General features: G+C 53.6%; 1 protein-coding gene across 2 annotated transcripts in view; it reads left to right on the forward strand.

Moving 5' to 3' along the window:
- SAMD10 (sterile alpha motif domain containing 10) overlaps positions 1–27,348 on the forward strand; it is a 51,199-nt gene extending 23,851 nt beyond the window's left edge. The window contains exons 3-5 of one of the 2 annotated variants that reach the window (XM_075901010.2): positions 12,381–12,549; positions 21,989–22,129; positions 23,530–27,348. In XM_075901010.2, coding sequence (XP_075757125.1) covers positions 12,381–12,549; positions 21,989–22,129; positions 23,530–23,552 — 333 coding nt within the window. In that variant the 3' untranslated portion in view covers positions 23,553–27,348. Of the gene's footprint in view, positions 1–12,380; positions 12,550–13,072; positions 17,758–21,988; positions 22,130–23,529 lie in introns of those variants that run through there. The other variant, XM_075901011.2, reaches the window with a different exon arrangement.
- The last annotated feature ends 41 nt before the right edge of the window (positions 27,349–27,389 follow it).

Raw genomic sequence — 27,389 nt, forward strand, 5'->3', positions numbered from 1 at the left:
TGGGAATGGGCGACAGGATGGCTCACTTGATGATTCCCTGTTCTGTTCACTCCCTCTGGGGCACCTGGCATTGGCTACTGTCGGCAGACAGGATACGGGGCTGGATGGATCTTTGGTCTGACCCAGTGTGGCCATTTTTATGCTTGACACAGGAGTAGGTGAATGCACACTAGGGGACTTCTAGTGCCCAGGACAGGGAGTGCCCAGCCAGTCAGTTCACAGCAGATTCACCCAACCTCAGCATGCAAGGCAGGGCCGGCTCGAGCCATTCCTGTGCCCCGGGCAGCGGGTGCGCGACGCATGCGCAGCTCCACCCCCGGGCACACGGTGTATGCGTGGCCCTGCCCTCCAGCACGCTGCGCACCTTAGAGCTGCAATCGGGCACACAGCGCCTGATGGCAGCTCTAAGGGGCGCCGTGTGGCCCTCGGCCCCGGGCACACAGCACCTGATGGCAGCTCTAAGGGGCGCCGTGTGGCCCTCGGCCCCGGGCACACAGCACCTGATGGCAGCTCTAAGGGGCGCCGTGTGGCCCTCGGCCCCGGGCACGCAGCACCTGATGGCAGCTCTAAGGGGCGCTGTGTGGCCCTCGGCCCCGGGCACACAGCACCTGATGGCAGCTCTAAGGGGCGCCATGTGGCCCTCGGCCCCGGGCACACAGCACCTGATGGCAGCTCTAAGGGGCGCCATGTGGCCCTCGGCCCCGGGCACACAGCACCTGATGGCAGCTCTAAGGGGCGTCGTGCAGCCAGGTGCGCGGTGCCCCTTACAGCTGCCCGGCTAGCCACCCCCCCCCCCCCCAAATCCAGCCCTAATGCCAGGCACAAAGTCTCTGTGACCACAAGCCATGGAAACTGAACTCCCATTTCACCCCCGAGTCGCCATGAATGGGCTGCAGGGCTAATCGCTGTGGACGGGCAGGCCAGCGCAAGGAAGCTGCCCTGCTGCAGCGTGTGCTGAATCTACTCAGCAGATAAACAGAATCCACGCAGGCAGCTGAGCCATCCTGTCCAACAGCAGCAACTCTGCTCCGGAGCAGGCTGCTGCATCGTGGACTTGCAGGGCCCTGCCTCTGGCGTGACTGTCAGTCTGCTCCGCCGGGGCAGGCAAAGGTCTCATGCACGAGGTGAGATGAGCAGGGTCTCGATGAGAAAACTCCGCCCCGTCCCAGTGACTGTGCTAGAGATGGGGCTGGTGGCAGCAAGGGTGGGTTTTATCTTACTCCCTGCAGAGAGCCCAGGGTGGCTTCCTGGAGGGTGTTTTACTCTGGGATTAGAGAAACAAAGTCAATTTTTACCATCCCCCCTCCCACGGAGATCCACCTATGGGCCCCTGAGTACTGGTGACCCATAGGCTGTCAGCTGGGGCAGTGGCTCCGTGGAGAGATGCAGCCAAAGCCTGCAAGGACTGATGTGAGAGAGGCTTCAAATTTTGCTGGCCCTGCCAGCGAGAGAAGTGAATGCAGACAAGCCTGGTGAATTAATGCTCAGTGATTTGACGGTATTCAAAACCCTCTCCATGCAGCCCTTTGATATGTGATCCGTTGCTAGGAGCACCTGAAAAGCCAGGTGGCTTCTTGGTCTCTTCCCAATAGAACAGCCTTCGAGGTAACCCCTTTCTTGGTCACTGAAACACCAGCATTATTGCCGGCTGTGAGTTTAGCAGAGAGACAGTTTAGTTCAGTCAGCAGGAAGACAAGCCCTTGGTCAGGAGCGGCCTGAGGCCAGCTGCAGCAGCTGGCGCCCCAGGTGGAAGACGCGATCAGCACCCCCGCCTGCACGGCCGTCAATGGCCATGACAGCATCATCGGGTGCCCCAGGCCGGTGGCGCCCTAGGCGACCACGGAGTCTGCCTATGCTCACGGGCTGCCCCAGCAATTGGTTGTTACACATCCCAATTTACCAGCTGAAGGATTGCCGAGCATGCATAAGAATGTCCATATTGGGTGGCCCTAGATCCCTCTCCTGACATCCATTTCCAGACCAACAGAGGCTAGGGACACCATTCCTACCAACCTAGCTAATAGCCATTGATGGACCATGAATCTATCTAGCTCTTTTTAGAACCCTGTTAAAGTCCTAGTCTTCACAGCATCCTCTGGCAAGGAGTTCCACAGGTTAACTATGTGCTGAGTGGAAAAAAAACTTCCTTTTGGTTGTTTTAAATGGCTGCCTATTAATTTCATTGGGTGACCTCTAGTTCTTATATTGTGGGAATAAGTAAATAATTTTTCCTTATTCAGTCATGATTCTATAGACCTCTATCCCATCCCCCCTTCTAAGCTGAAAAGTCCCAGTCTTTTTCATCTCTCTTCCTATGGGACCCATTCCAAACCTCTAATCATTTTTGTTGCCCTTTTCTGAACCTTTTCCAATGCCAAAATGTCGTTTTTGAAATGAGGTGACCACATCTGTACGCCGTATTCAAGATGTGGGCGTCCCATGGTTTTATAGAGAGGCAATACGATATTCTCTGTCTTATTCTCTATCCCTTTTTTAAAGATTCCAAACATTCTGTTTGCTTTTATGACGGCGGCTGCACGCTGAGTGCACGGTGCTTCCGACGGAGCAGAGAGAACCCACAGATGAGTAGGACTCAGGGCCTGGAGCCTAGTTCTCCGGACCTCTGCTAGAGCTTGCGGCAGTTCCTATCTCAGAACTGCAGCTGCCTGGCCGGCCGAGAGAGTCTGAAAATCACTGGGGCGGGGGAAGGAGAGTGGAAAGGTTCTGCACTGGAGCAAGAGGAGGAAAGATTTTATTTCATGCTCTGAAAGAGCTTCCAGGTGCAGCCCCATCTGTTTGGTTCAGCAGTCACGTTCGAGGCAAGGAGGTGTAATCTCCGCTGGTTAGGAGACGAGGCCATTTCAGACAGCTTGCCAATTTGTGCAAACACGCTAACCCACTGAGAGCTCCGCGTGGCTCGCTCCTGCCTGGAGAAATCGCAGGTTCCTCGATGCCTGCTCCCCCGTGGCGAGGCTGTTTGGGTTCGAGGGGCTGTGGTCTCAGTGTGGTTTCTTTGGGTGGGTTGGAAAAGCCGTTGTTAGGCTTCCCATCATTGCTTATTTACTTTGATATCTGAGGGCGAGCAGTCGTGTTCTGCCTTAGAACCAGCCCCGGGTGTTCCGCAGCGTGGGAACCTCCGGCCAGGGCCGGCTTTAGGAAGTACGGGGCCCAATTCGAACAGTTTCGATGGGGTCCTGGCAGCCAGGATTTTTTGCTGAGGAAAAAAAAAACCACACAAAGAGTCACAGCCCCTTTAAATCCCCAGCTACAGGGCAGAGTCCTGCCCTCCCGCCAAACCCCGGGGCCGACTCCCCCTCCCACGGTACAGGGAAACCCCTGCGCTCGACTCACCCCTCCTGCGGCACAGCACGCTTCCGGCTTTAGGGCGCAGGGTCCGATTCGGGGGAATCGGGCGAATCGGCCTAAAGCCGGCCCTGCCTCTGGGGAGCGATTCTCTCCGTAACCAGGAAGGTTCTATACGGGCACTTAACAGCCTCCTTCCCGTCCTGTACAGGGTCATGTCTGCCTTTGACGCCCCACAATCAGGAGGAAGGAAAGGTGGCTTCCCCCCACTTGTCCCTTGGCTGCCCCAGTGTGCATTGCACCACCTGCAGGCAACGCACATGATCCCACCCCTCGAGCGCAACTTTTAACCCCCTGTGACGTAGCGGGGGGGCTGTCTGCTCTGTGACCCGGGGTCCCCCTGCGCTGTGATGGGAAATTCTCACTGACTCTCCCAAATGTGGATTAACCCAGACACCCCGGCTCAGCCTCCCAGGGAGGGAGACAAAGGGAGGAACGCGGAGATTCACCCGATTCCCCCTGGCTGGGGGGCAAGGCTGGAAGAGAGTTTTAGTTTCTGTCTGGTATCATGGAGGAAGCAGCCTAAGCAACGGGCTGCGATTTAGGGGTCCAGCCCCCCCCATCTCAAGGGGGGCTGAGGCATCCTAGGCCTGCCCTGTAACCGGATTACATCTGTGCTGTGCTGTATCCTGGAGAAGCAATAAACTCCCTCTATTCTACTGGCTGGTGGAGTCTGTTCGTGCCACTAGGGGGGTGCAGGAGGCGGGGGAACCCCAATGCGCTGTCACACCCCCGTGAAACAACATTGTCCTACGAGGAAACTGCTTAAGCACAGCCACGTGGCCAGCAGAGGGCTGGTCCAATTTTCTAACCGTTCCCACTCCATCCAAAACCTTCTCCAAGGCGATTCCCACTGCATCGTTCTAAACCGACGTCAGTGGAGTCATTTTTAAACAGAAGAATTCTGGCTGTTAGGAGCTGATAGCAGCTTTCAAGTACCTACCAGGGGGTTACAAGGAGGAGGGAGAAAATTGTTCTCCTTGGCCTCTGATGATAGGACAAGCAGCAATGGGCTTACATTGCAGCAAGGGAGGTTTAGGTTGGACATTAGGAAAAATTTCCTGCCTGTCAGGGTGGTTAAACGATGAAACAAATTGCAGAGGGAGGTTTTGGAATCTCCAACACTGGAGATATTTAAGGGCAGGTTGGACAGACGTTGATCAGGGATGATCAGACAGTGCTTGGTCCTGCCAGGAGGGCAGGGGACTGGACTCGATGACCTCTCAAGGTCCATTCCAGTTCTAGTGTTCTAGGATTCTATGATCCTAGGATGCACAATTTGGTCTAGAGGAAGCTCCACTCGTCTGAGCCCTCCTCAAGCATCTGATTGCCCCTGCGGAAGGCGGTGGCTTGGGGGCATTTGAAAAGCTGGCCAGTAGCCCACACGCTGATCGCCCGGGAGAACATTTAAAGTCATTGCTGATAAGCATTGAATAGTAAGCTGGGATGGGCTGGCAAGTTCACGTCACGGCTGCTCTGGTCTGGCTGGTGTTTGCCGTGGCAGGGACATGGCACTAAGGGGTGGGGAAGAGCCCAGGGGCCGGATCTGACCCCTGGCTTGCTTGGATCCAGCCTGCTGAGGCTCGGTGCTCCCTCCCCAGCATTGGAGATGCACGCTGGCACTCCAGCCCGCTGCCCGCTCTCCGGTGGGGCTGAAGCACCAGCTCCCCCTCCCGGCTGCGAGGGGACGAGCCCCAAGCCTGGTGGGCCGGAGTCAGGCAAGCCAGAGCTGGATCCTACCCACGGGGCTCTGCCTAGTGGGGGCAGGAATTGGCTTCGTGTGCGGCTGCTCCCCCCGGCTAATGCAGTAAAGTGCTGCCTGGAGGCTTCCCTCCTCCCCCTCCCCACCACACGATCTAAAAGCCTGGGGCTCCCTGTGGGGGAGGGGAATGTGGGGGAGGGTCTTTCTGCTTCTCAGCTGGCGGCCATGTCAGTGAGGGGAGGTTGGTTTTGCTTCTCCCTTGCAGCCCCTGACTGGCTCCTGGTGCGCTCATTAGCTCAGTGAGGCATGCTTAATTCGTCAGCGATCACACAAGGAAGCTGACACTCCACAGCACGGCACGGACGCAGCCGACGTCTGCATCTTCCTCGTTCAGCTGCCCCTTCCAAACCCCCCCTTGCATGCTCACCTCAAGGGCTGCCCCAGCCACATTGAGTGTATCTGCCTTTCCCAGCCCAGGGGGCCCTGGGCAACTCCGCTTCCTTCTGTCTCACTTGATGGGACCTGCTCAGAAAAGGCTCCAGGAAGACCCGGGAAGGGGGAGGTCCTGCATTTGAGGAGAGGAGCATGAGGGAAGGAGGTTGCCTATACAGATTCAAAACCAAGCTGGGGAGGGGTAGCTCAGTGGTTTGAGCATTGGCTTGCTAACCTCAGGGTTGTGAGTTCAGTCCTTCATAGAGCCTTTTAGGGATCTGGGGTAAATCTGTCAGGGATGGTACTTGGTCCTGCCATTAAGTACAGGGGACTGGACTTGATGATCTCTCAAGGTCCCTTCCAGTTCTATGAGATAGGTATATCTCCATTTATTATATTATAAAAGGGTGGGATGGAACAGTCCATGCTTCAATAGGAGCAGGAGAGCAGAGCGCTCCCTGCCTTGCGTCCCGTGGTCCTTCTCTCAATTGGTCCCCAAGCCCTTTGTCATCCGACCACACAGCAACAGTCTGTGACCTTTCCCAAGCCTTCTTTACAAGGGTTATCATCCCCACTTCCCGCAGGAGCCAAGACGTTAAATAACTCATCCAAGGGCCATTAGTGAGTCGGTAGCGGAGTGGAGAGCACAACCCTGGCACCCAGTTCCCTGCTCTAACTACTGGCCAACCCTTCCTCCCTGACGGCGTGGCTGATAAGAAACGTTAAAGGTTCAGCCACAGGCCGTCTGGGCAGCAACTGGGATCTGGGATTGCTGGGGGCAGCTCCGTACCTGAGCACTGTTTGGCATGGTGCTTTGTGCAGAAAGAGTCTCATTATGATCCCCTCTCCCCGTGATGAGCTTTCGCGGAGCCCCACTGCTGTGATTGGGGATTGTGCCAGCTTCCAGCCAAGGTTATTACGCTGCCTTTTGCAGAAGCACTAAAAAGAAGGAGTGGACGTTGGGCTGCCAGGCCTATTACCCCACCTAATTGGACTGACTCTTGATGGGAAGAGGACTCCAGCTGGCCAGCAACCTTCCCCGGGAAGGATTAGACTCGTCAGCTCCCTGCTATTGCAGCTCGGGACGTGCTGTTTGCTTTGTTCTGAGCTTAATCCAGGTTGCAATGACCTTGCAGTGCTGAAGTTTCTGTAAAAATCACATGGGAAGAGCCCATAGTGCTGCCCAGAATCAGTGCATGGGCTAGCTGCAGGAGGCAGCTTCTTGGGTGGGAGCGGGGAGACCATATCCCAGGTGGGCGATGGTAAAGTAGTAATTCATATGAATGGCCAGACTGGGTCAGACCAAAGGGCCATCTAGTCAAGTGTCCTGTCTGCCCACAGTGGCCATGCCAGCTGCCCCAGAGGGAATGAACAGAACAAGGAATCACCAAGTGCTCCATCTCCTGTCACCCATTCCCAGCCTCTGACGAACAGAAGCTAAGGACACCATTCCTGCCCATCCTGGCTAACAGTCATTGATGAACTTCTCCTCCAGAAATGTATCTAGTTCCTTTTGGAACCCTGTTAAAGTCCTGGCCTTCACAACATCCTCTGGCAAGGAGTTCCACAGGTTAAAGAACTACCTCCTTTAGTTTGTTTTTAAACCCGCTACCTACTAATTTCATTGGGTGACCCCTAGTTCCTATGTTATGGGAACAAATGAATAACTTTTCCTGATTCACTTTTCCCTCACCTGTCATGATTTTCTAGACCTCTATCCTATCCCCCCTGAGTCTCCTCTTTTCTAAGGGGGAAAGTCCCTGTTTTTTTAATCTCTCTTCATAGGGCAGCTGAATCATTTTTATTACCTTTTTCTGAACCTTTTCCAATACCAGGGTAATTCGCTGTCACAGGCACCCCAGTGAGGAACATATCTGTGATGCAGGCTGAGGCAAGTTTAACATACGGGCCACCAGGAGGCGATTGAATCTTGCGCAGTGTTTGCCCTGGAGGGTCTTCTGGGGAGTGAATGGAAAGTGGGGGGTGCCCCACGTATCTCTGGCTGCAGTGAAGCCATCGACCAGCCAGGTTCTACTGAATAATGGCCGGGACGCCATGAGAGTCAGGCCCCAAAACTCCTTGGGCTCTTGCGCAAGGGATAGGTCATAAGAACATCAGAACGGCCGTACTGGGTCAGACCAAAGGTCCATCTAGCCCAGTAGCCTGTCTGCCAACAGTGGCCAGCACCAGATGCCCCAGAGAGGGTGGACCGAAGACAGTGATCAAGCGATTTGTCTCCTGCCATCCCTCTCCAGCCTCTGACAAACAGAGGCCAAGGACACCATTTTATCCCCTGGCTAATAGCCTTTTATGGACCTAACCTCCATGAAATTATCTAGCTTCTCTTTAAACTCTATTATAGTTCTAGCCTTCACAGCCTCCTCTGGCAAGGAGTTCCACAGGTTGACTACACGCTGTGTGAAGAAGAACTTTCTTTTATTAGTTTTAAACCTGCTCCCCATTAATTTCATTTGGTGTCCTCTAGTTCTTCTATTTAGGGAACTAATAAATAACTTTTCTTTATCCTCTCCACACCACTCATGATTTTATAGACCTCTATCATATCCCCCCTCAGTCTCCTCTTTTCTAAACTGAGAAGTCCCAGTCGCTTTAACCTCTCCTCATATGGGTCGTGCCTTTTTGTCCCCCCACTGGGCTCGACAGCGTGACCGCTTTGCAGCAATGCCTCTTCCCACTCAAACCTGTGAGAGGAAAGCTTCCAGCCTGGTTGGCAGCGGGTGAGGCCGGCAGGTAGGCCTTTGCCCTGGCACGGCCACGAGGGCCACGGAGTCCTGACCCCGTGCGCCTCCATTTAACAGCTGAGGCCAAGAGAGGATGAGGGACAAACACCTGTCCAGGACGGTCTGGATAATACCGTGGCCTGCCATGAGAGCCGGGGATGGGTCTAGACGACCTCTCGAGGTTCCTTCCAGTCTGAGGGGTCTATGATTTGCCCAGGGTCACGTGGCAGTGCCCGGATTCCAGCCCACGCTCTTAACCACGAGCGATGCCGCATGGAAGGGGGGGGGGGGGGGAGACAGCAGATGATCCAGGGTTCTCTGCCTCCTCGTGCAGGGAGTTTGTTGATAAATAAACTCATGACTCGGGTTGGGGGAGGGGGAATGGTCCCTTGGAGTCTCTGTTTGGGGGTGTCCACTAGGGAGGTAAAAGTGTAGTCGACTGGCCGATAAGTAAAAGCTTATAGGTTAAGGCTCTAGATGATGCCCATTTTCCTCCCCCACCCCCAACCTTGCCAGTACATTTTTTAGCAGGCTGGCCAGCAGCCCGGCTCAGTCCTGGCTTGCGCCGGGTCTGGGACCTACTCCCGCTGCAGCTCTGCATTTAAAATGTATTAGGAGGCGGGCGGGTGGTCAGCCTGGCTCAGTTCTGGCTCACGTTGGGTCCAGGAGATCAGACCCTCCCTAGACAGGGGCTTCTGCCACTCCCCTACTGCTGCCTCTTTATCAGAGGCAGCTGGACAGGGCGACAGGCAGCCGGTCTGCGGGGGAGCTGGTTTTCAAACTGGCTCCCCTCACAGACCAGCTCCCGCCTGGCACCCCATGCTGCTGCCTCTGATACAGAGGCAGCAGTGCGGAGTGGCAGGGGGTTCCTTGGGAGTGGGGCTGGAGCGCACTGGCTGCCAGCCCTGCCCCCCCAGGAACTATAGAATCTTAGAGTAACCAATAAGAATTCATGAGGTTAATCGACTATTCGATGAACCGATATCTAACATCCCTAGTTCCCCCTTGTTAGCAGTCTGAATACCACACAGCCCTCTCACCAGCATGCAGGCAGCTGCTCCAGGACTAGGGGCGATGCAGGATCTCAGGCTGTTCCTGTACTTTTCCATCCCCTTTAGAGCAAGAGGGGGCAGGTGAAAGTGATGCCAACCCAGGCCCCGCATCCCCAACACCATCCACCGGGGTTCTGCATCTTGCTGGGAGTAAGTGGCTCGTGCCTGGCTGGCTGTGATGGGCCCTCGACAGTGTTACGAGCCCCCTCCTATGCAGGAGCTCTCAGCTGCCGTTCCAGCCTCTTTCTTCCTTCCTCCCACTGGGCCTAGGGAACAAGAATGATTAAAGATCTAGAGAACATGACCTATGAGGGAAGGCTGAAAGAACTGGGTTTGTTTAGTTTAGAAAAGAGAAGACTGAGAGGGGACATGAGAGCCGTTTTCAGGTATCTAAAAGGGAGTCATAAGGAGGGAGAAAACGTGTTCATCTTGGCCTCTGAGGCTAGAGCAAGAAGCAATGGGCTTAAACTGCAGCAAGGGAGGTTTAGGTTGGACATTAGGAAAAAGTTCCTAACTGTCAGGGTAGTTAAACACTGGAATAAATTGCCCAGGGAGGTTGTGGAATCCCCATCTCTGGAGATATTTAAGGGTAGGTTAGATAAATGTCTATCAGGGATGGTCTAGACAGTACTTGGTCCTGCCATGAGGGCAGGGGACTGGACTCGATGACCTCTCGAGGTCCCTTCCAGTCCTCGTATTCTATGATTCTAACAAACCAGAGAGGGAGGCTGATTCTGCAGCTGATCCCCGTGGTGGGCGCAGAAGGATCGCAGGGCAGCGAGCCCTGGAACAGCTGGGCCTGGGAGCTCCTTGCTATTTACATTGCTGGTGAAGGAAGTTGAGGAAGGAGCGGTTCCCTCCCAGCGTGATGCGCGACAGCATTGAGGGCAGGTGGAGGCAGGGAGAAGAAAGAAGCAAGTGCTTTCTGGCCAGTGCATTGGTGCAAAGAACGCTCCGGGCGGAGGTGCAATTGAATTCCTAACTAGCCAGGTCGCGGCAGGCTGGGGCCCCTTTACAGAACGCTTCCCTGGATTGTCACATACTCTTCTGCAAAAGGGAAGGAAACGGCCCGTGACAACCCCCCTCCAGCCGCCTGCTGCCCACCAAGCTCCGGCGCAGCCCCAGTTTTATAATAATGACGGGGGAACGCAAAGCGGGAGTGTTCTCCCATGGAGCCGGGGGAAATGCCGCAGCTGCACCAGCATTAAATCGCACTCAGCAGGGCAGGGGGTGGCTCAGGCATTGGCCATTGCAGAGCGTACCTGTCGGCCCTGGGTTGCTGGTTCTAGCCCACCTGATGGGGAGCTGTTTGTAGCCTGTGTGAGGAGTTGGGCCAGTCTCAGCCCCACTCCTCTGTGGACAGGGGCTTGTATGAAACAATCCTCCCAGCTGATCCTGACTGACAGCCTGCAGGGCAAGGCGCTGGGACTCATGGGCAGTGGGTATGTCAGGCCATCGGTTCCCAGCCGCTGGGCCACAGACTGGCACTGGCTGCCAGGCTGTGGCACACTGCCAGGCCACACCCGTTCCGGCTGCTCCGCGATTGGGGCTGAGGTATATCCCGGGCACGTGACAGGCGGCTGTCAGAGCTGAAGCCAGCTGTTTGTGGGGGCTGGGGCACATTTTTGGTGGACCAGCAACATTTTATTTGCATATTTGTACTTTGCATAATGAATATGTGCATACGCAAATAGAATATTACTGGTTCTCCAAAAGTTTGTGAATGGGTTTGCCGGTCCGCTGTGCTAGGCAGGGGAAACTGCCAGCCAGGCCCCCTTTCCAAACTGCCAGCCAGGCCCCCCCCCAGACTCTGCCCCCAGAACATTTAATGTGTGCATGCTGAGAGCAGAATGTTGCTGCCTCCGAGCGCCCGCCTTCCCTCCCCATGCTGGGGCGGGGCCTGGGCAGAAGGGATGGGGCTGGGGGCGGGGTGGGGTGCTTGTCTCCCCCAGCCCTACCTTCACCCGCCGCCCATGCTGGGACTGGTGGGTATGGAGGGGAGACAGGCGACGGAGTTATTTGTTTGGGAGAGATCAGACTTAGATTCTTGTGGAACCCAGCTCTCTGTTACCCTTGGGAACGGCCTATGCTGTTTTCTGCGGGCAGATGCCCACGTGCCAGAAATGCTCCTGCAAACGACCCTCCATAACTCTAGGTGCAGATCGGACAAGTGCCTCTCCGAGGGCGCGCTGGGTGGAGTCGCGCCTCCCTCGCCCCGTGCTGGTACATTCACCCTGGTGGCCCGTGCAGCACCAAGCAGGCTGCCGGCGCCCGCTTGTGAAGCCTTTTTGTAATAGAGATGCAGCTGGGCCCCCGAGCTTGGAAAACCAGTGGTGAGCTGTGGTGGGGGTCTGCAGCCAGGCACACGCGCTGGTCGCCTCTGCACCTTCCCCCAGCAGAGCCTGGTTTGCATTGCTCCTGGCACAGCCCAGACAGCACCATGCGTAACAAAGCTCCTGCAACACACGCCGTTGCATCACATGCTGTATTATTATTCATCTGCCTGCCTGCATCCTTGGAGCCCCACTCTGCACCCCTTTGGGCCAGGCGCTGGGTGTACCCAGCAGGAAAGACCGTTCCTGTCCCGAACGGCTGGCAGTCTGCCCTCCGGAGGAGATTGCTGGTGGCGAGAGTGGCTGGGGAGGAGGGACAGGCTGGCAGGGGGGTTGCCGGGTGGGTACAGCACGCTACAGTTATAGCGCCCTTGTGACGCAGCATCCTTCCCCCGGGCGGGAACATGCAGCGGGGGTGAGACCAACAAGCATGCTGTGGATCTGGATTCTTGTCCCTCTTCTCTCTCCCTCCTGCCGTGGGTCTGTGAGCTCCCATCCACGTACAGGGCCTGGTTTTGCGGCTGCTTCTGGGCAAAATGATAAGGAAAAGGCCCGTAGGAATGTGGGGCCGATCTCACAAAGCAGCTGGGGCAACATTACACGGGCGCTGCTGCTACCGACAGTAGGGCTCCCCCTTCCAGACCGGCCACCCGCCTCTCTTCCCTCTGCTCATCCCACGGCTGAGTTGTTTCCTCCCGCTGGGGCGGCAGTCCATTCACCCCCTCCCCCTCTGTTTCTTGCTTCCACACCTCTGCAGGCTCGTCCCTGTGATCACTATGGCATTTACCACACCAGCCCCACGCTCGGCAGCCTTACCAAGCCAGTGGTGTTATGGACCCAGCAGGACGTGTGCAGGTGGCTAAAGAAACACTGTCCGCATAACTATCTCTTCTATGTGGAGGCCTTTTCCCATCACGCCATCACAGGTACAGTAGATGCTCCCTCTACAGCTGGTACTAATTGAAACATGCTGCTGACGAGGCAAGACTTTCCGGTGGTGGTTGCACCCAGCGGTGTGGTCTAGGTAACAGAATTAGCGGAATGGGATACGCTCCCCCACCCCCACAGCCTCTCCCTTGATACAGCTCAGGGCTCACCAGCCGCTAACACCTTCACCCTGCTCAGAGCTAGAGGGAGACTTCAGCCAAACCGCTAGACCTGCCATTGCATTTCTGGGGCCAGCGGGGCTCTGCACAAGCCCCCAGCTCCATGCATCCAGCCGGAGTCCTGGCCCAAGGTTGGAGGGTGCTCACTGTAATCTGCAGTGAGAACCAAGGCCACTGAACACCCCAGCTGACAGCCACATGCAAGTGAGTCTCTGCAGGTGCGGGGGGGAGATGTCTTGTACCAGACAGAGCTGTTCCATGAAGGCGTCGACAGCCCGGATTTAAACCTCAGCTACTTTTCATTATTTATTTTTTAAAGTTTCTCTCCCGTTTCCCTGCCCAGGTATCCCTGTGGAGAAGCAGCAGCTAAAAGTGACTCACTCTCCCATCCCAGACTGCTGGAACCTGCTCTAATCAGCTGAGTTTCTCCCTAGGCCTCTGTGATGGACCGGGCCGGGTCTGGGCACCACTGAGAGCGTCCGCTCAGGGCGAATTGCTCAAACTCAGGACTCTCTCTCGTCCCTGACTTGCGGATCTTCCTAAATAGGCCACAAACCAGTCCCACCTAGCGCGTCAGTTGCCTGCCTGGCCAGCCAGAAGCCTCACGAGCAAAACCCCTCTGACACTCCAGTGCTCTCCGTGCCCCAACTGGCCCCGGGCCTGTCCACAAGTGAGGGGTTTTAGAACCCAATACCCCAAACAAGTTCTGTCCGGTTCCAAGAAACCAGCCACAGATCCCAGGTCAATATACACTCTGGATCTCAGCCACAAACCACGCCGAGCCAGTCCTTTAGAATCTACAATCTAAAGGTTTATTACTACAAAGAAAAAGCAAAAGAGTAAGGTTGTTAAAGTATCATCCATTACATGCATCGAATCTCCCAGTTCTCCATGCAGGCTTGCTGCAGAGATAGAATCATAGAATACTAGGACTGGAAGGGACCTCGAGAGGTCATCGAGTCCAGTCCCCTGCCCTCATGGCAGGACCAAATACAGTCTAGACCATCCCTGATAGACATTTATCTAACCTACTCTTAAATATCTCCACAGATGGGGATTCCACAACCTCCCTGAGCAATTTATTCCAGTGTTTGACCACCCTGACAGTTAGGAACTTTTTCCTAATGTCCAATCTAAATCTTCCTTGCTGCAGTTTAAGCCCATTGCTTCTTGCTCTATCAGAGGCCAATATGAACAAGTTTTCTCCCTCCTCCTTATGACTCCCTTTTAGATACCTGAAAATGGCTCTCATGTCCCCCCTCAGTCTTCTCTTTTCTAAACTAAACAAACCCAATTCCTTCAGTCTTCCCTCATAGGTCATGTTCTCTAAACCTTTAATCATTCTTGTTGCTCTTCTCTGGACCCTCTCCAATTTCTCCACATCTTTCTTGAAATGTGGCGCCCAGAACTGGACACAAGGCTCCAACTGAGGCCTGATCAGCGCAGAGTAGAGCGGAAGAATGACTCCTCGTGTCTTGCTCACAACACTCCTGTTAATGCCTCCCAGAATCACGTTTGCTTTTTTTGCAACAGCGTCACACTGTTGACTTGCATTTAGCTTGTGGTCCACTATGACCTCTAGATCCCTCTCTGCAGTATCCTTCCTAGGCAGTTGCTTCCCATTCTGTATGGCTACGTCTACATTGACCCCTATTACGGAATAGGGATGCAAATGTAGAACTTTGGAAGAGGCAAATGCGCGGGGGATTTAAATATCCCCCGCGGCATTTGCATTTTCATGGCCGCCGCTTTTTTCCGGCTTGGAGATAAGCCGGAGAAAAGCGTCCAGACTGGCGCGATCCTCCGGAATAAAGCCCTATTCCGGAGGATCTCTTATTCCTACTTGCCTTTTCCAAAGTTCTACATTGGCATGCCTATTTCGTAATAGGCGGCCAGTGTAGACACAGCCTATGTGTGAAACTGATTGTTCCTTCCTAAGTGTCATAACTGCTGGCTTAAAAAGTCTTTGGTGTGTATCCTATGTCAGGATGGGTCCACAGTTCTTTCCAGCTCATTGATCCCTGCACTCTTGCCTCTGGGATGAAGAGCTGAGCTGAGCACCTTGATGGAGTCGGCCACATGGCCTATTTATATCCCCCCGCCCCTCCTGGCTTCTTCCAAGCGGGAGAGAGTCACATGGCCAGTGGTCAGGTGTGTCTTTGACCTCCCAGAGGTCCGTTGTTCCCTGGAGCTTTGCTCATTAGCATGTCCATACATTCCTGGCCCATTGCTCTGCCTCAGACACAGGATCTTTCAGCATCAACACAGAGTACATATTTGTAACTCCACATGCAGACATTATACAGGTATATGAAGAGCATATACAGAATCCATAGACAATAAGCTTTGTTTGACACCCCCCTTTGCACCAACTTTTGGGGCAAACACCCCCCCCAGGGGTGCAGCAGTGATCTGGCTGCTCCCCTTAAAATCCAGTAAAGTGACAGCCTCTGCTAACCAACACTGGATGGGAGCATCTTCGCCACAGTCTCTTTACACTCGAGAGTCCTGAGAAGGGCTGGGGGCTGAGTCAGGATGGGTGGCCCCGCGGCAACCTGTCCCAGCAGTGTTTTAAAATAAACTCTACAGCAAGATCTTGTCTCTGCATGTCTTTCTCGGCACCTAACGGTGACGTGGTGAAAGGCAGATCTTCCATTGTTCTTTGCAGGCACCCTGCAGGCACAGTGGTCCCAGAATATGAGAGTATTCTGGTGGGTAAGCTACTATCTTTTACTGAACCAGCTTCACTTGGAGAAAGAGGCAAGCTTTGCTTCGGGTCTGCGGAAGGAGCTCACTCCGTATCTAACCTCTGTTCTCATCCTCAAATGAAACCTGCACAGCGCCTTCAAGAGACATACCTGGGAGTTGACAGTCGTAACTGTACGAGATGCTAAAAATCACAGACTCAGTAAAAGGCTCTGGGTTTACGGCTCCTTGTAACCATCAGTAAGGCGCTAACTCTCCGTTGCCCTGCAGCTGCAGGGATGCGAGCCGCCCACTTCATCTTGACTGGTCTTTGGCAACTCCTTAAAGTTCACAGTCTGCTCCACCTGTGACACGCCGCGTCCCTTTCCCAGACCTGAAGAATCGCTCTGTGTGATAGCTCTGCCTTTTTCACCCCGAAAGGTCGGGCCCGTAAAAGATATTCCTTCCCCCACCTGGTCTCGTTAGTAAAAACGTCAGGGCTTATTATTTGTACGACAGAATTGGACCGCTTCCAGGTTTGTTCCCAGCTCAGCCTTTAGGCAGCTGTGGGTTTGGTTCGAGAAGAGGAGACAGGTGGACAGAAAGCCGTCCTCTTTGGAATCTAGCTGCTTCCGAGCATCTGACTAACTTGGTTCTTCACTGTTGCATCTGAGCACCTCAGAATATTAAACCCAGTCTACAGATGCAGGACTGAGGCTATGTTCAGTTAAAAGACTTGCCCAAGAGTCTGGGGGGTCAGGAATTGAATCTTCCGTTATGCCTTGCTGAGTTTTGCTCTGCTCAGTGCAACACCTAAACGCAGCTTATCTATTATTAACAAGGCACTTGAGCCTTGCCAAAAAACCTGGGAGTGACTGGAACAGTCATTAGAAATGCGGACAGGATTGAGGATTAAATATTGAACGAATTTTGCATTCCCCATCATCTTAATTTCCTACCTTGTCATTGGTAGCTGTTTGCATTGCATGCAGAAAGCTGGGAATAGGTTTGCCTCCATTCTATTGCAGCCAGGGAAGAGGCTGAAAATGCCATCCAAAGCTTTTCACCCCCTGAGATACTGGACCAGCGGGCAAATCTGAACATCAAATATGAACAAAAAGTGGAATTAAGAGGCTAAGGAATATTTGAAAAATATACACAGGGTGTGAATGGGACATTTTGCTCTGTTCTGCGTATTCAGATTCGGTTTACTATATAGGTTTAGATTGAGTTCAGATGCACCCACAAGCCAAATCTTGCCAAGGTGTTCTGTTAGCAATTAACAGCCCCAAAATCTCATCAGTTGTTCTCTCAAGAATTTTGACCCAAGCTGTTAGGAGTATCATAAAATCAGCTGGCTGAAAATCTTTTTAAAATAAAGGGGGTTTGCAAACCATTTTGAAATGTCTCAACTGCTTGTTTTGCAGCACTCAAAATAGACCTTTTTGTTGTTTGGGATTTTACATTTTTTTGGTTTTTGGAAAACACATTAATCTAGTTTCATCAAGCGCAGTTTTCAATACATACAAATATTTGGATAATGCTTTTGACAAAGTATTATGAAAAATGTGGCAAAGGAAGACAAGCGTATAAAAGTCATCAGCATTTAATTGATTGCTTTTATCTAAAAAGGGCCTTTTTTTTTGTTTAAAAAAATAAATGAAGCCAGCTCTGCTTCTATCCTTCTTTTATGCATCTTGCAAGATGGAAATCTAGTGAGATCAGCAATAGTGAGACTTTCACCGTCTTGAGCAAAAATCTCATCAGAGCGACTGTTCTCCCCAGATTTCGCCACATCCAAACTGAAACCAGAAAATACTAGAAGCCTCTTACAGTTCTGGATCCAACCTAGAACCAAAGCTGTAGGCCAGGGGTGGCCAACCAGTGGTTCTAGGACCACATGTGGCTCTACAGGAGTTAATACGCGACTGCTTGCATAGGTACCAACTACGGGGCTGGAGCAACAAGCACCAGTTTTCCAGTGTGCCAGGATGTGCTCGCTGTTCAACTCCCCGCTCTGCCTAGGCCCTGCATCCACCCTACCCTTTTCCCCAAGACTCCCATGCCTTCCCAATCCCTCCCCTGAGCCTGCCACACCCTCGCTCCTCCTCCATTTCCCCAGAGCCTCCTGAATGCTACAGAACAGCTGGGCAGGAGGCATGGGGAGGAGGAGCAGAACAGGCGCTGCTGATGTATTACGTGGTTCTTTGACAGTGTGCATTGGTGGGGTCTGGGATGGAGAAGGGAGCTTGGAGGAAGGGATTGGAGAGCAGGAAGGGGTATGGGATCTGGGAGGAAGTTTAGGCGAATGAAGGAGGGGGTTGTGACCTGGGGTAGGGGACTAGGGGACGGAAGGGGATAAAGGGGTTTGGGTTGTGGCCTGGGGCAGAGGACTGGGGTACAAAGTCCGGGAGGGGGAGATGGGTGCAGGAGTAGGGGGAGGAAGGGTCTGGAGTGCCAGAGGCAGGCTGTGGCTGGGAATCACCCAGGTAAGTGTCCGTGAACAGCCGCAAGCCTGGGGAGAGGGGTACTTCACATGCTGCCTCTTCTTCAAGCAGGCAATTCCCATTGGCTGGAAACTGGCCAATGGGAACTGCAAGATTGTGCTGGCGGTAGGGCAGGGCATGAAGTCTCTCCTCCCCTCCCCCAGCTTCACAGCTGTTTACAGACAGGGCCCCGCAGTGTGCAGGGGCAGGCAGGCAAGGAGCTGTGCCCAGGGGCCAGAACCAGTGGTATGGTGGGCCGGATCCAGCCCACAGGCCGTATTTTGCCCAGCCCTGCTACAGACGAAACTGTGCTCTGGCGTGCACACCCATGAACCTCATTCATTTCAGCGTGTGGCTACCTCCGCTTTACCGAAGGGGGACTCGGCTCAGCTGGCAACAGTTCTAGCTGTGCTGTCCCTGGGAATAACCACAAAGGTCAGGGCTCGTTAGCTTGTTACAGAAAGATAACCAACCCCAGCTCTTTCCCCGCTCCAGAAATAACACCAAAGCGAAGCAATAACCTAGTTCAAGACATTTCATTATAGTAAAAGCCTGCAGTTCTCCAGCGGTTAAAAAGTCTTTGATCTTCCGCCTCCTTCTGCACAGTCTGCCCACGTTATGCAGGTATCAGTCTCCCCGCACATCTGGCCAGCTGTGATTGCTTACATGTGCATTCGCTACCTAGGTACCCGGTAGGGCCATCTCAATTACGCTTTTTTTCAGGTGTTGGACTGCAGCGGAGGATCCTAAAATAGTAAATCTGGGGCTCTTTGATCTAAAGAACAAAGGGATGTTTGTAGAGGAACATCAAGAAAGACCGCCGGCGAAGCTGCCGAATTAATATTGTCAAGTTTTCAATAGGCTAGCTGGGTGTCGGTAGGCAACAAAGTCTCAGAGGGGGAGCTGGGTTAGTGTGTAACTTTAAAAACGAGTAGTCTTGTGGCACTTTAGGGTACATCTACACTGCACGCTTATTTCAAAATAAGCTATTCCGGAAGAAATACTCCAAAATAGCTTATTTTGAAATAGCACGTCTACGCTACAGGGAAGCTCCAAAATTAGTCTGAGGGAGGCTCCCCTAATGTGGATGCGCTATCTCGATTTAGAGCCCCAGGAAGCACTGGGGCGTAATTCGTTTGAATGGCCCTGGTAGGAGCTGTTTCGAAATTGCAGCCATGGCGCGTCCACGCAACCGCTATTTCGAAACCGCTATTTCAGAAGAGGCGTTCTTCCTTGTGGAATGAGGCTTACAGACGTCGGAAGAAGCCACCCGTTATTTGGAAATAACGGAATTGCTGTGGAGAAGCTCGCGTTTTTATTTCGGAATAACAGCCGTTACGCCGAAATAAGGCTGCTATGTAGGCGCACCCTTAGAGACTAACCAAAATGTATATACGGTATCATGTGCTTTTGGGGGCAAAACCCACTTCCTCAGATGAGGCAGTGGAAGACATGTCCTCTGCACGGGCGCGTCTGTCTGAGGGGAGGCTCAGGGAATGAATCCGGTCCCCACAAAGCAAACGCGACGGACTCGGTCCTGACTTTTTTCCCCTCCCGCTCCACGTCTCCCAGGCTATGTCTAGACTGCAGGCTTCTTTCGAAAGAGGCTCTTTCGAAAGCATCTTTCGAAAGAGCCTCTTTCAAAAGATCGCGTCTAGACTGCAGGCGGATCTTTCGAAAGAGCAATCCGCTTTTTCGAAAGAGAGCACCCAGCGAGTCTGGATGCTCTCTTTCGAAGACGGCCTCTTTACATTGAAGAACGCCTTCTTTCGAAAGAGGAACTTTCGAAAGAAGGCGTTCTTCCTCGTAAATTGAGGTTTACCGCCATCGAAAGAAAAGCCGCGTTTTTTCGAAATAATTTCGAAAGAACGCGGCTTGAGTCTGGACGCAGGGGAAGTTTTTTCGGGAAAAGGCTACTTTTCCCAAAAAAACCCCTGAGTCTGGACACAGCCCCAGAAGCACTAGTCCTCAGCCTGCTTTGTGAGGCAGAGACAGCGAACGACATGCTGGGCCAGGGGAAGGCAGCGAAGGAGAAGGGAAGCTGTATGCCTTTGTCTCATGCCCTAGAGGAACAGCGCAGCACTAATGTAACAGCTCACCCCAGCCCTTGCATGGGAAATAAAGGCAGGATTAGTGAATGCGCTCTGGGAGACAAGGACAAAAGCTGTAAACTCCTCTCCCGATCGCCCCTGGACGGGAGGAGAGTGGCGGTGACTACAGGCGCTGATGGGAACGTTAATGTGTTCCGATGGGTGCTTCAAATGTCACTCGGCGAAGTGCCGGTGTAGCAGAGACCAGCGGCGCTGGAGCATTCAAACCAGTGTCGTGCTGCAGGAGATGGAGCTGCCACGGAGAAAGCTTCTGCCTTTAGGGACGGCGTGGGCTGAGGAGCAAGCACTTGACCCAAACTTCAGCACCAGGGCTCCCACCATGACAGTTTCAGACTGGCGTTGCTGGCGCGTGGTCCTTTTCGGGGGTGCCAGGGGGTGGTCGGGAACTGTTAGGCTCTGCTGGAGGTAGTCTGACGCTTAGCAAGTAGGGTGAGGGACTAGATCTTTTGCTGAGAGACAGAAAAGGGTCCTAGCCTTGTGCGAGCCACTGGCAGCTGTGTGGTGGGGGAGCGTGGGGGTTCTCCTCTGGGGCAGGCTCACTGAGCTGACGCAGGGCGTGTCCCCACTGGGCGGTAGTGCACACTGACAGCTACAATGAATTCTACATTGAACTCACACACACACCCTTGCCGGGTACATGCATTTGCAGAAAAGCCCCTCCCCCGTTCCCGATTTTGCTTTTCGGGACCCCTGGAATGGACCCAGATACGGCCCCAGCTCCCGGACTCCTTTCCTGGGCAGGTCCCACTCGACAGGGACTCTGAGCCACAAGGCACTTACTGCAGTCCACAGACGCCCTTGTGACAGAGACCCAGCTGGGCAGGGCGAGTCCCCACAGGAAGGGAGTGGGGGCGCTTTGAACTCTGTCGCTCACGTGCAATTCAATGTACTGACGGTTTTACCGGAGCCGCGGTACGAGCCCGCCTGAGAACGTTCCCCGGCAGCCGCCAACGCGACGTGTGGGCCGCTCGGCGTACTTCTGTGGCGGTGTACGGCGGCTGCTGAGGCGGTTGCACTGCTGCGGCAGGTGATGACTGCCGGAGGGAGCTGCTTTTGCCACCGTCTTCCCTCACGCCCCTTCTCCTCTTGCCTCCCTGATGAGCACAGTTCAGTTCTCGTTTGTTCTGCGTTTTGGGGGTGAATTTTCAGGACCCCCCCTCCCCGTTAGCAGATGCCTGGCTGGGCCCGGGGCTGTTCGGTGTTTGCAGTTTGATCCTCCGGCCCTCGCTCACGGGGCCCTTTGGAAGCCTGTTTGGATACCCGGCCCTCATTGTGCGGGGGCTCTTCCCAAAGGCTGCCTGTTGGAAGCTGGCTGGTTACCCCTTTTGACCCAAGCACTTGGCCAAACATTCAGGATCTTGTAAGCTAAGGAGAAGAAACTGGGGAGGGAATCAGGTGGTTCTCTGATGCAGTGCTGTTGTGTTGTACAACATGTACAATGTCCCACTGCCTGAAGCACAGCAAGACTCAAACAACCAGAGACATTGTTCCAAGCCTCTTTCCAGGCAGCACTGAGCCCAAAATCGCGCTCAGCTTTTCGCAGGGCCACGGTGCCAGTGCTTGTTCTGACACTGTCCTTGGCTTTCTCCCGCGTCTCTGGTCTTTTTCCTGTTTCACCCAGAGACACACCAGCTTCACCCATGAATGCCCCGGTCTTGGGTCTTGCCATGACCGTGTCCAGGGAAACTTCTTGGGTCTCATGGTGCAGCGTGTGCTCAAGCCTAGCCTGGTGCCGCAGCGGCTCCTGTTTTTTCAGCTGTGGAAGGAGCTGAGTGGCTTTCTTAGATCACACCTGGCAGCTGCTGCACACACCGACTCCAGCAACGTTTAACCTCAGCCTAGAGCCCCCAGCGCCTGCCCGTGGAACCTGGCGGGCGTTCCTAGCCCCTGGCTTTCTGACGCGCTGGCCGTTTCCCTGCCGCTGTGAGTCAGAGCTGGGCTGCTCCAGGACACTGTGTCTCTGCTTGTGTTTGGCAGGTCGGGCGCTGCTGCGGCTGAACGCGGAGAAGCTGCAGCGCATGGGCATCGCTCACGAGTCTCAGCGGCAGGAGGTCCTCCAGCAAGTCCTGCAGCTCCAGGTGCGGGAAGAAGTCCGGAACCTACAGCTGCTCAGCCAAGGTAACTGGGAGCGCCAGGAGGGGGCTGTGAAGCCGCAGGAATGGATCCTTCGGGGCCGGCCAGGATCCGTCCCTTGTTGTGCAGTCACTGGGCAAACGCCACTGTCCTTGAGGCTTGGGAGGGGGAAAGGGGCAGGTGGGTTGAGCCTGGCAATAGGTTGTGTCTGTAGGTCGCTGGTTCGACTCCAGCCCCTGTCGGCTCTGCCGGACGGTTGTTGGGTCCAACGGCGGCCTGCAGGCCGTGGTTTGGAGGTGTCCTCTCCCTGGCGACAGGCGATCGCCTCCCCTGGCAGCCCCCTGCCAGGGTGAGGACGGTGCTTTCTGCCCCCAAGGTGTCCTGCCAGAACAGGGCTCCACGCCATTGCCGAGCACAGCGGGAAGCTGGAGCTTAGCAGAGAGCGTCTGTCCGCTCCTCCCGCCAGCGGCACGTTTCCTTCCCGATGCTGAGCAGTAGGAACCGTTCACCCTGCCGGGCAGGAAAAGCTAAGGCCACCCCGGCTACACGACAGAGCCCATCCATCGTGGGTTTCCCCTGACGCGGGCCAGGCATCGTTCCCTTCACCACGGGGTCTTAGACCCGAACCCGCAGCCATGGACCTGCGTGGTATCTCAGCCTGCTTTCGTGGGCAGTGAGTCGTGTAGGCAAAGGCAGGCACAGCCTTCCCAAAACTGCTACAAGGCTTCCCTGGTCACTGAGAAGGCTGGGGTCGTGGCCCAGCAGCCCAGCTTCCCCAGTCACCAGGGAGGGCTGAGGCCAGGGCCCGGCCCTCCAGGGGACCAGGAAGGAGTGGGCGGGGCTTGGCTCCAGGGGTGTGGCCTTGAGCGGAAGGGGTGGGGCTGGGGCTTTCCTTCCCCAGCTGGGCCTTCACCTGCCGCCCAAGCTTGCTCTCCCAACATTTCTCAAGGCTCCAACCCAAATGAAGACTGCCAGGGCACAGAGGAGGCAACCTGTGGAACTGAATTCTCTTGACTCTGCTGCCTTTAGGGCCAGTGGCCTAGTGCCATCATATTCCCCTTGTAAGTCAGTACAAAGCCAAGGGCCCCCTCCGTTAGCACCAAGAGACAGCTAGCTCTCTGGGGTGCACAGGGCACGTGGGGCAGCTCTAATGGCGTTCTTAGCAGTGAGCGCTCCCTCTAAGACGTGGTCTGCACGAAAAAGGTGGGTCAGCCCGACAACGTGGCTCAGGGATGGGAAAATCATAGTAAAGCCGACCTAACCTAAATGGGATAGAAGGATCCTTCCGTTGATCTAGCCACAGGAAGGTGGATTACATCCTCCCATGGGAGAACCCTGCTGTCTATACTGAAACGCGACAGCGGGGCCCCTGAAGCTGTTCCGCCCTAAGCTGCTGCCGTGTGGACTGGGCGTTCATCCCCTTCCCTCTTTCCTCCTTCTTCCAGCTTCTTTTGGAAGTGTCTCCTAGTCGAGCCACCTGGTTGGCAGATCGTTCCAACACTGTGAACCGAGCACCTCTGGGATGAACTGTGGACTGCAGATCTGGAAACCTGACTCGCATGCTTGGACTATGAAGAGCCAGTTGCCAAACCATTCAAGGGTCTTCTCTCCCTCCTCCTTCCCTCCCTCGCTCTCACTCATTAAATGTTTTCTGTTCAGAGATCAGACATTTTCTCCGGCAGAGGTGGCTGACCATTACAGGCAAACTAGGAGAATGGTCACCCGGACATGGGACGTGCTGCTCTCTGGATCCAATCAACCACAGGGAGAAAGACCTCAAGATGAATGTGGCAGCTGGAGACTGTTAACATTTTAAGAGTGGAGTTGCAACACAGTCGTGCTTGGGACGAATCCAAACCATGCTACAGGGAAACCTCATGTAACCCACTGACATGCTGTAATCGGGAGGCTGTGGAGGTTCCCAGACTCGATGGTGTCAGTACCTCGGCGCTTACTTGGGAATCTTTCATTCTCCCTTTAGACTGGGCTGTCTTCCCGGGTCCTAGGAGATAACGTGATCAGCAGCAAATGAGATGCCCGGACAAGCCAGACAAACAAGGCAGAGCTGAGCCACTCAAGGTTGGCTTCGCTTTGTGACTTAAAACGAGAGCTGAGGCGCTGAAGCCAGAACGCGAACCGATAACGGGGAAAAGGCAGGATCCACACACTCGGCAAGGCCCCTGTGATCTCTAGGACGTGGTACCATTGGGTTGGCGTTGGTTCGTCCTCATGTATGGGCCGTAGAGGAACCATAATTAGTTAGTCTTTGGTTTGGCACCAACCCTCTGGGTTTTGTGCATTGCTGATGCAGCTGGAGCTGAGCACGAATGGGTCCTCTGCACAGCTCAGAAATGTGGCCAAGGCCGTGCCCGAACGTTCGTGCACAAACGTGCAAGGTCCTAACAGCTCACGCTGGCTGCATTTAAATGCAGTGGCACCTGCGGGGCCGGTGGGTTCAATGTCGGGATGTGGTTGGCTCGAGGGCTGCAAATTTAGGGCTCCTGGGTGCAATATTCCGTTGCTTCTGTGTCCTCTTAGCCCCTTCATCTGCAGAAATCCTGATAAAATCTCCATGTTGGTCTCTTTTTTTTTTCCCAACCTGGTTCATTTGCATGTCGAGCTTCCTCCGTGTTCTGTGTGGCGCTCTGAGTCTCCGTCTTGGTCTCCATGGCGTGATTCATACCAGCAGCCCTCTTTTGCCCCCACATCTAGCCCCTCCTTTCACACTCCGCCCTGAGAGTGCACGCATTGCTTCTAGGACCACTGGCGGGTGTTTCATCTTTCACAGACTGGCAGGCAGGTAAGAAACTGTGAAACATAAACCCTGGACTTTTTGTCTAGGCTTGTGCCTCTCTGGTGTGTCCCAGATGGTCCATTCTTCTGTAACTTTGTGACTAGGGCAAACCTGTGCACCTCCGTTGTCTTTTCCATCCAAGCGCAGATTTTTTTCCATCCCTGAGCAGAATAAATTTTTATATGCACCGAGGTAGGTGTGAGTGTGCACCACCAAGAGAAACACAAAACCTAGCTGTGGGTGTTCTGCTCATCAGCTGGGCGGCATTTGAATTTCTCCTGAACAACAGCATAAGTGCCCAGCTTACAGGGAACTCTGCCATGCACCCAGAAAGAAGTCAGAATTGTCATCAACCCCCAAGTGTCTGGGACCAGTGCTTCTCCATCTTCACTTGCAGTGCCCCTCAAATGTCTAAATCCAAACCCAAAAACAAACAAAACTCATCATCCCCCTGTCTTATCTAGATCCAGGCAAATTATTTGCTATGCATAATGTATTCTATGAACCTCGCTGGGTTTTTTCTCTTAACAATGTAACAGACTTTTTTGTTTTGTCCGAATTTGCCCATTCTTGGATATTACTCAGAAGATAGTTGTGTAAACATTTGGGGTGACGTAGAACGAGAACCAATCGTTGGAAGTAGAAGGTAGAAAAATCCAAACTGGAAACAAGATGGACAATGTTAATAGCAAGGGTACTTGACTTCTGAAATGGCTTACCAAGGGATACGATAAGTTCTCAGTCTCTTGAAGTATTTAAATCAAAATCGGGTGCCTTTCTCAACAAGATGCTGTAGTTTAACCACAAGTAATTAAACCAGATGGTGAAATAGTGCGGTCTGCGTTACACAAGCGGTCAGACTACATGTCTGTAGTATAATAGCCTTTGCTAGGCTTCAAATAGTCACATATCAGATCTCTGTGATTGGTCTCTTAAGTCACAGGGCATACTTGCTGCATCCTGATTGGATGATTCATGAGCTGGGCTCCTCGTTTGTGTGATTAGAAAACCCCCAAAATTCTCTGATTTAAAAAAAAAATACACGTTTTCTCACGCTCAAAATGAAATGCTGAACTTTAGTTTTCCGGGCACAGTAGACATAGTTATCAGTTGAACACAATCTTTTATTGATGTATTTACAATTTGTAAACAGCCCAAGCCCCGCCCATTCTCCTGATTATCTGAATTTTTGATGATTCAATCTGGCCCTGTCCCAATTAGATGAGATCATCGGGGTTCCACTGTAGATGGTTTTATTTACTCACAAAATGTAAAAACTAAAATTTCTCTGTAAAAAATGCACATTCTGCCTTTTTCCAGGGCAAATGGATTTCTGTGTTCCCGCCTCATGTGCCGCTTTCAGGATGGTTCTGTGAACTCTCCTGAGCTGGATGCTACTGAAAATACTCCCTCACAGGAGTAGCCATGATGATTTCCGTCTGTGAACGTCCTTGGGAATAAAATAGGCGGGCACACAGCATCCCACAAAGTGGCTAAAACAGGCTGAGGACCTTGAAAGGATAGAATGTACCTAGATCAGGGGTGAGCAATCCATTTTCGCAGGGGGGGCCACTTAATGAATTTTGATACATAGTCATCGGTCGGCTTCATCCCCGGAAGGGATGGCGCCTGAGACAGAAGGGGTAGGATTGAGGACTAGTCTCCCCGCAGAGTTGTCTGGGACCGGAGGCTTTGAATTAAAAACACAGGAAAGCGCTTGTGGATCTGGGCCCTGCCGGGGTAACACCACAATCGGGAATCGGGAGCCGCTTAAATAGGAACTGGCTGCCTGAGCCGCCGCTTGGAAATTCAGTGGCACAAGCAGCAGGACATAAATAGAAAGCACCCAGATGCAGTCCATGGGCCGGACCATAGGGTTAGGTGGGCCAAATCTAGCCCTTGGGCTACATTGTGCCCGGCCCTGACCTAGGTAATGCTTATACTGCAGTCACCCAGCTCCGGGCGAAAGCAAACAAAATTGCACTTGCGTCTTGTTGACTCAATGCAATGAGAGTTTTCTAGGAGACTATTTCTTCTCCTGAACATCCCAGCCCAAACTACTCAGAACTTCTGCAGCTTGAAAATAGTCTGTGGGCTTTCTAGTGATGTCTAGATGACCTCAAGGAAAGTGGTACACTTCAGAAGTGTTGCTCGGGAGGAGATGCAGGCAGGAGAAGGGGAATTGCAGCTTTCTCAGGCTCCTGCGAGGGGCAGGGATGGTTTGTGGGCACCTCAGAAGAAAGACATGGCTTTTAGTTTTTGACAGTGTTTAGGATCCAAAACGATGCCCCACACATGCCTCAGAAAGGCGAATCAAGGGGCCTGTAATCTTTGCCACAGTGAGAGTGTGGGTGGGGGGGAGGTGTCTTTTTGCTCTGAATTAACAGTTCCGTACCGCTAACAACACACGGGAAAGGAAAGGCCTTTAGCTCGAGCAGAAGCCGCATTTCCAAAATGAATGTATCAGTTTGCAGAGAGACAGGCCAAAGCAAAATGGGGCGTCGTGTCTGG

This window comes from Pelodiscus sinensis, chromosome 17 (assembly GCF_052426305.1).
Source record: "Pelodiscus sinensis isolate ZL-2025 chromosome 17, ASM5242630v1, whole genome shotgun sequence".
NCBI classification, from domain to species: domain Eukaryota; kingdom Metazoa; phylum Chordata; order Testudines; family Trionychidae; genus Pelodiscus; species Pelodiscus sinensis.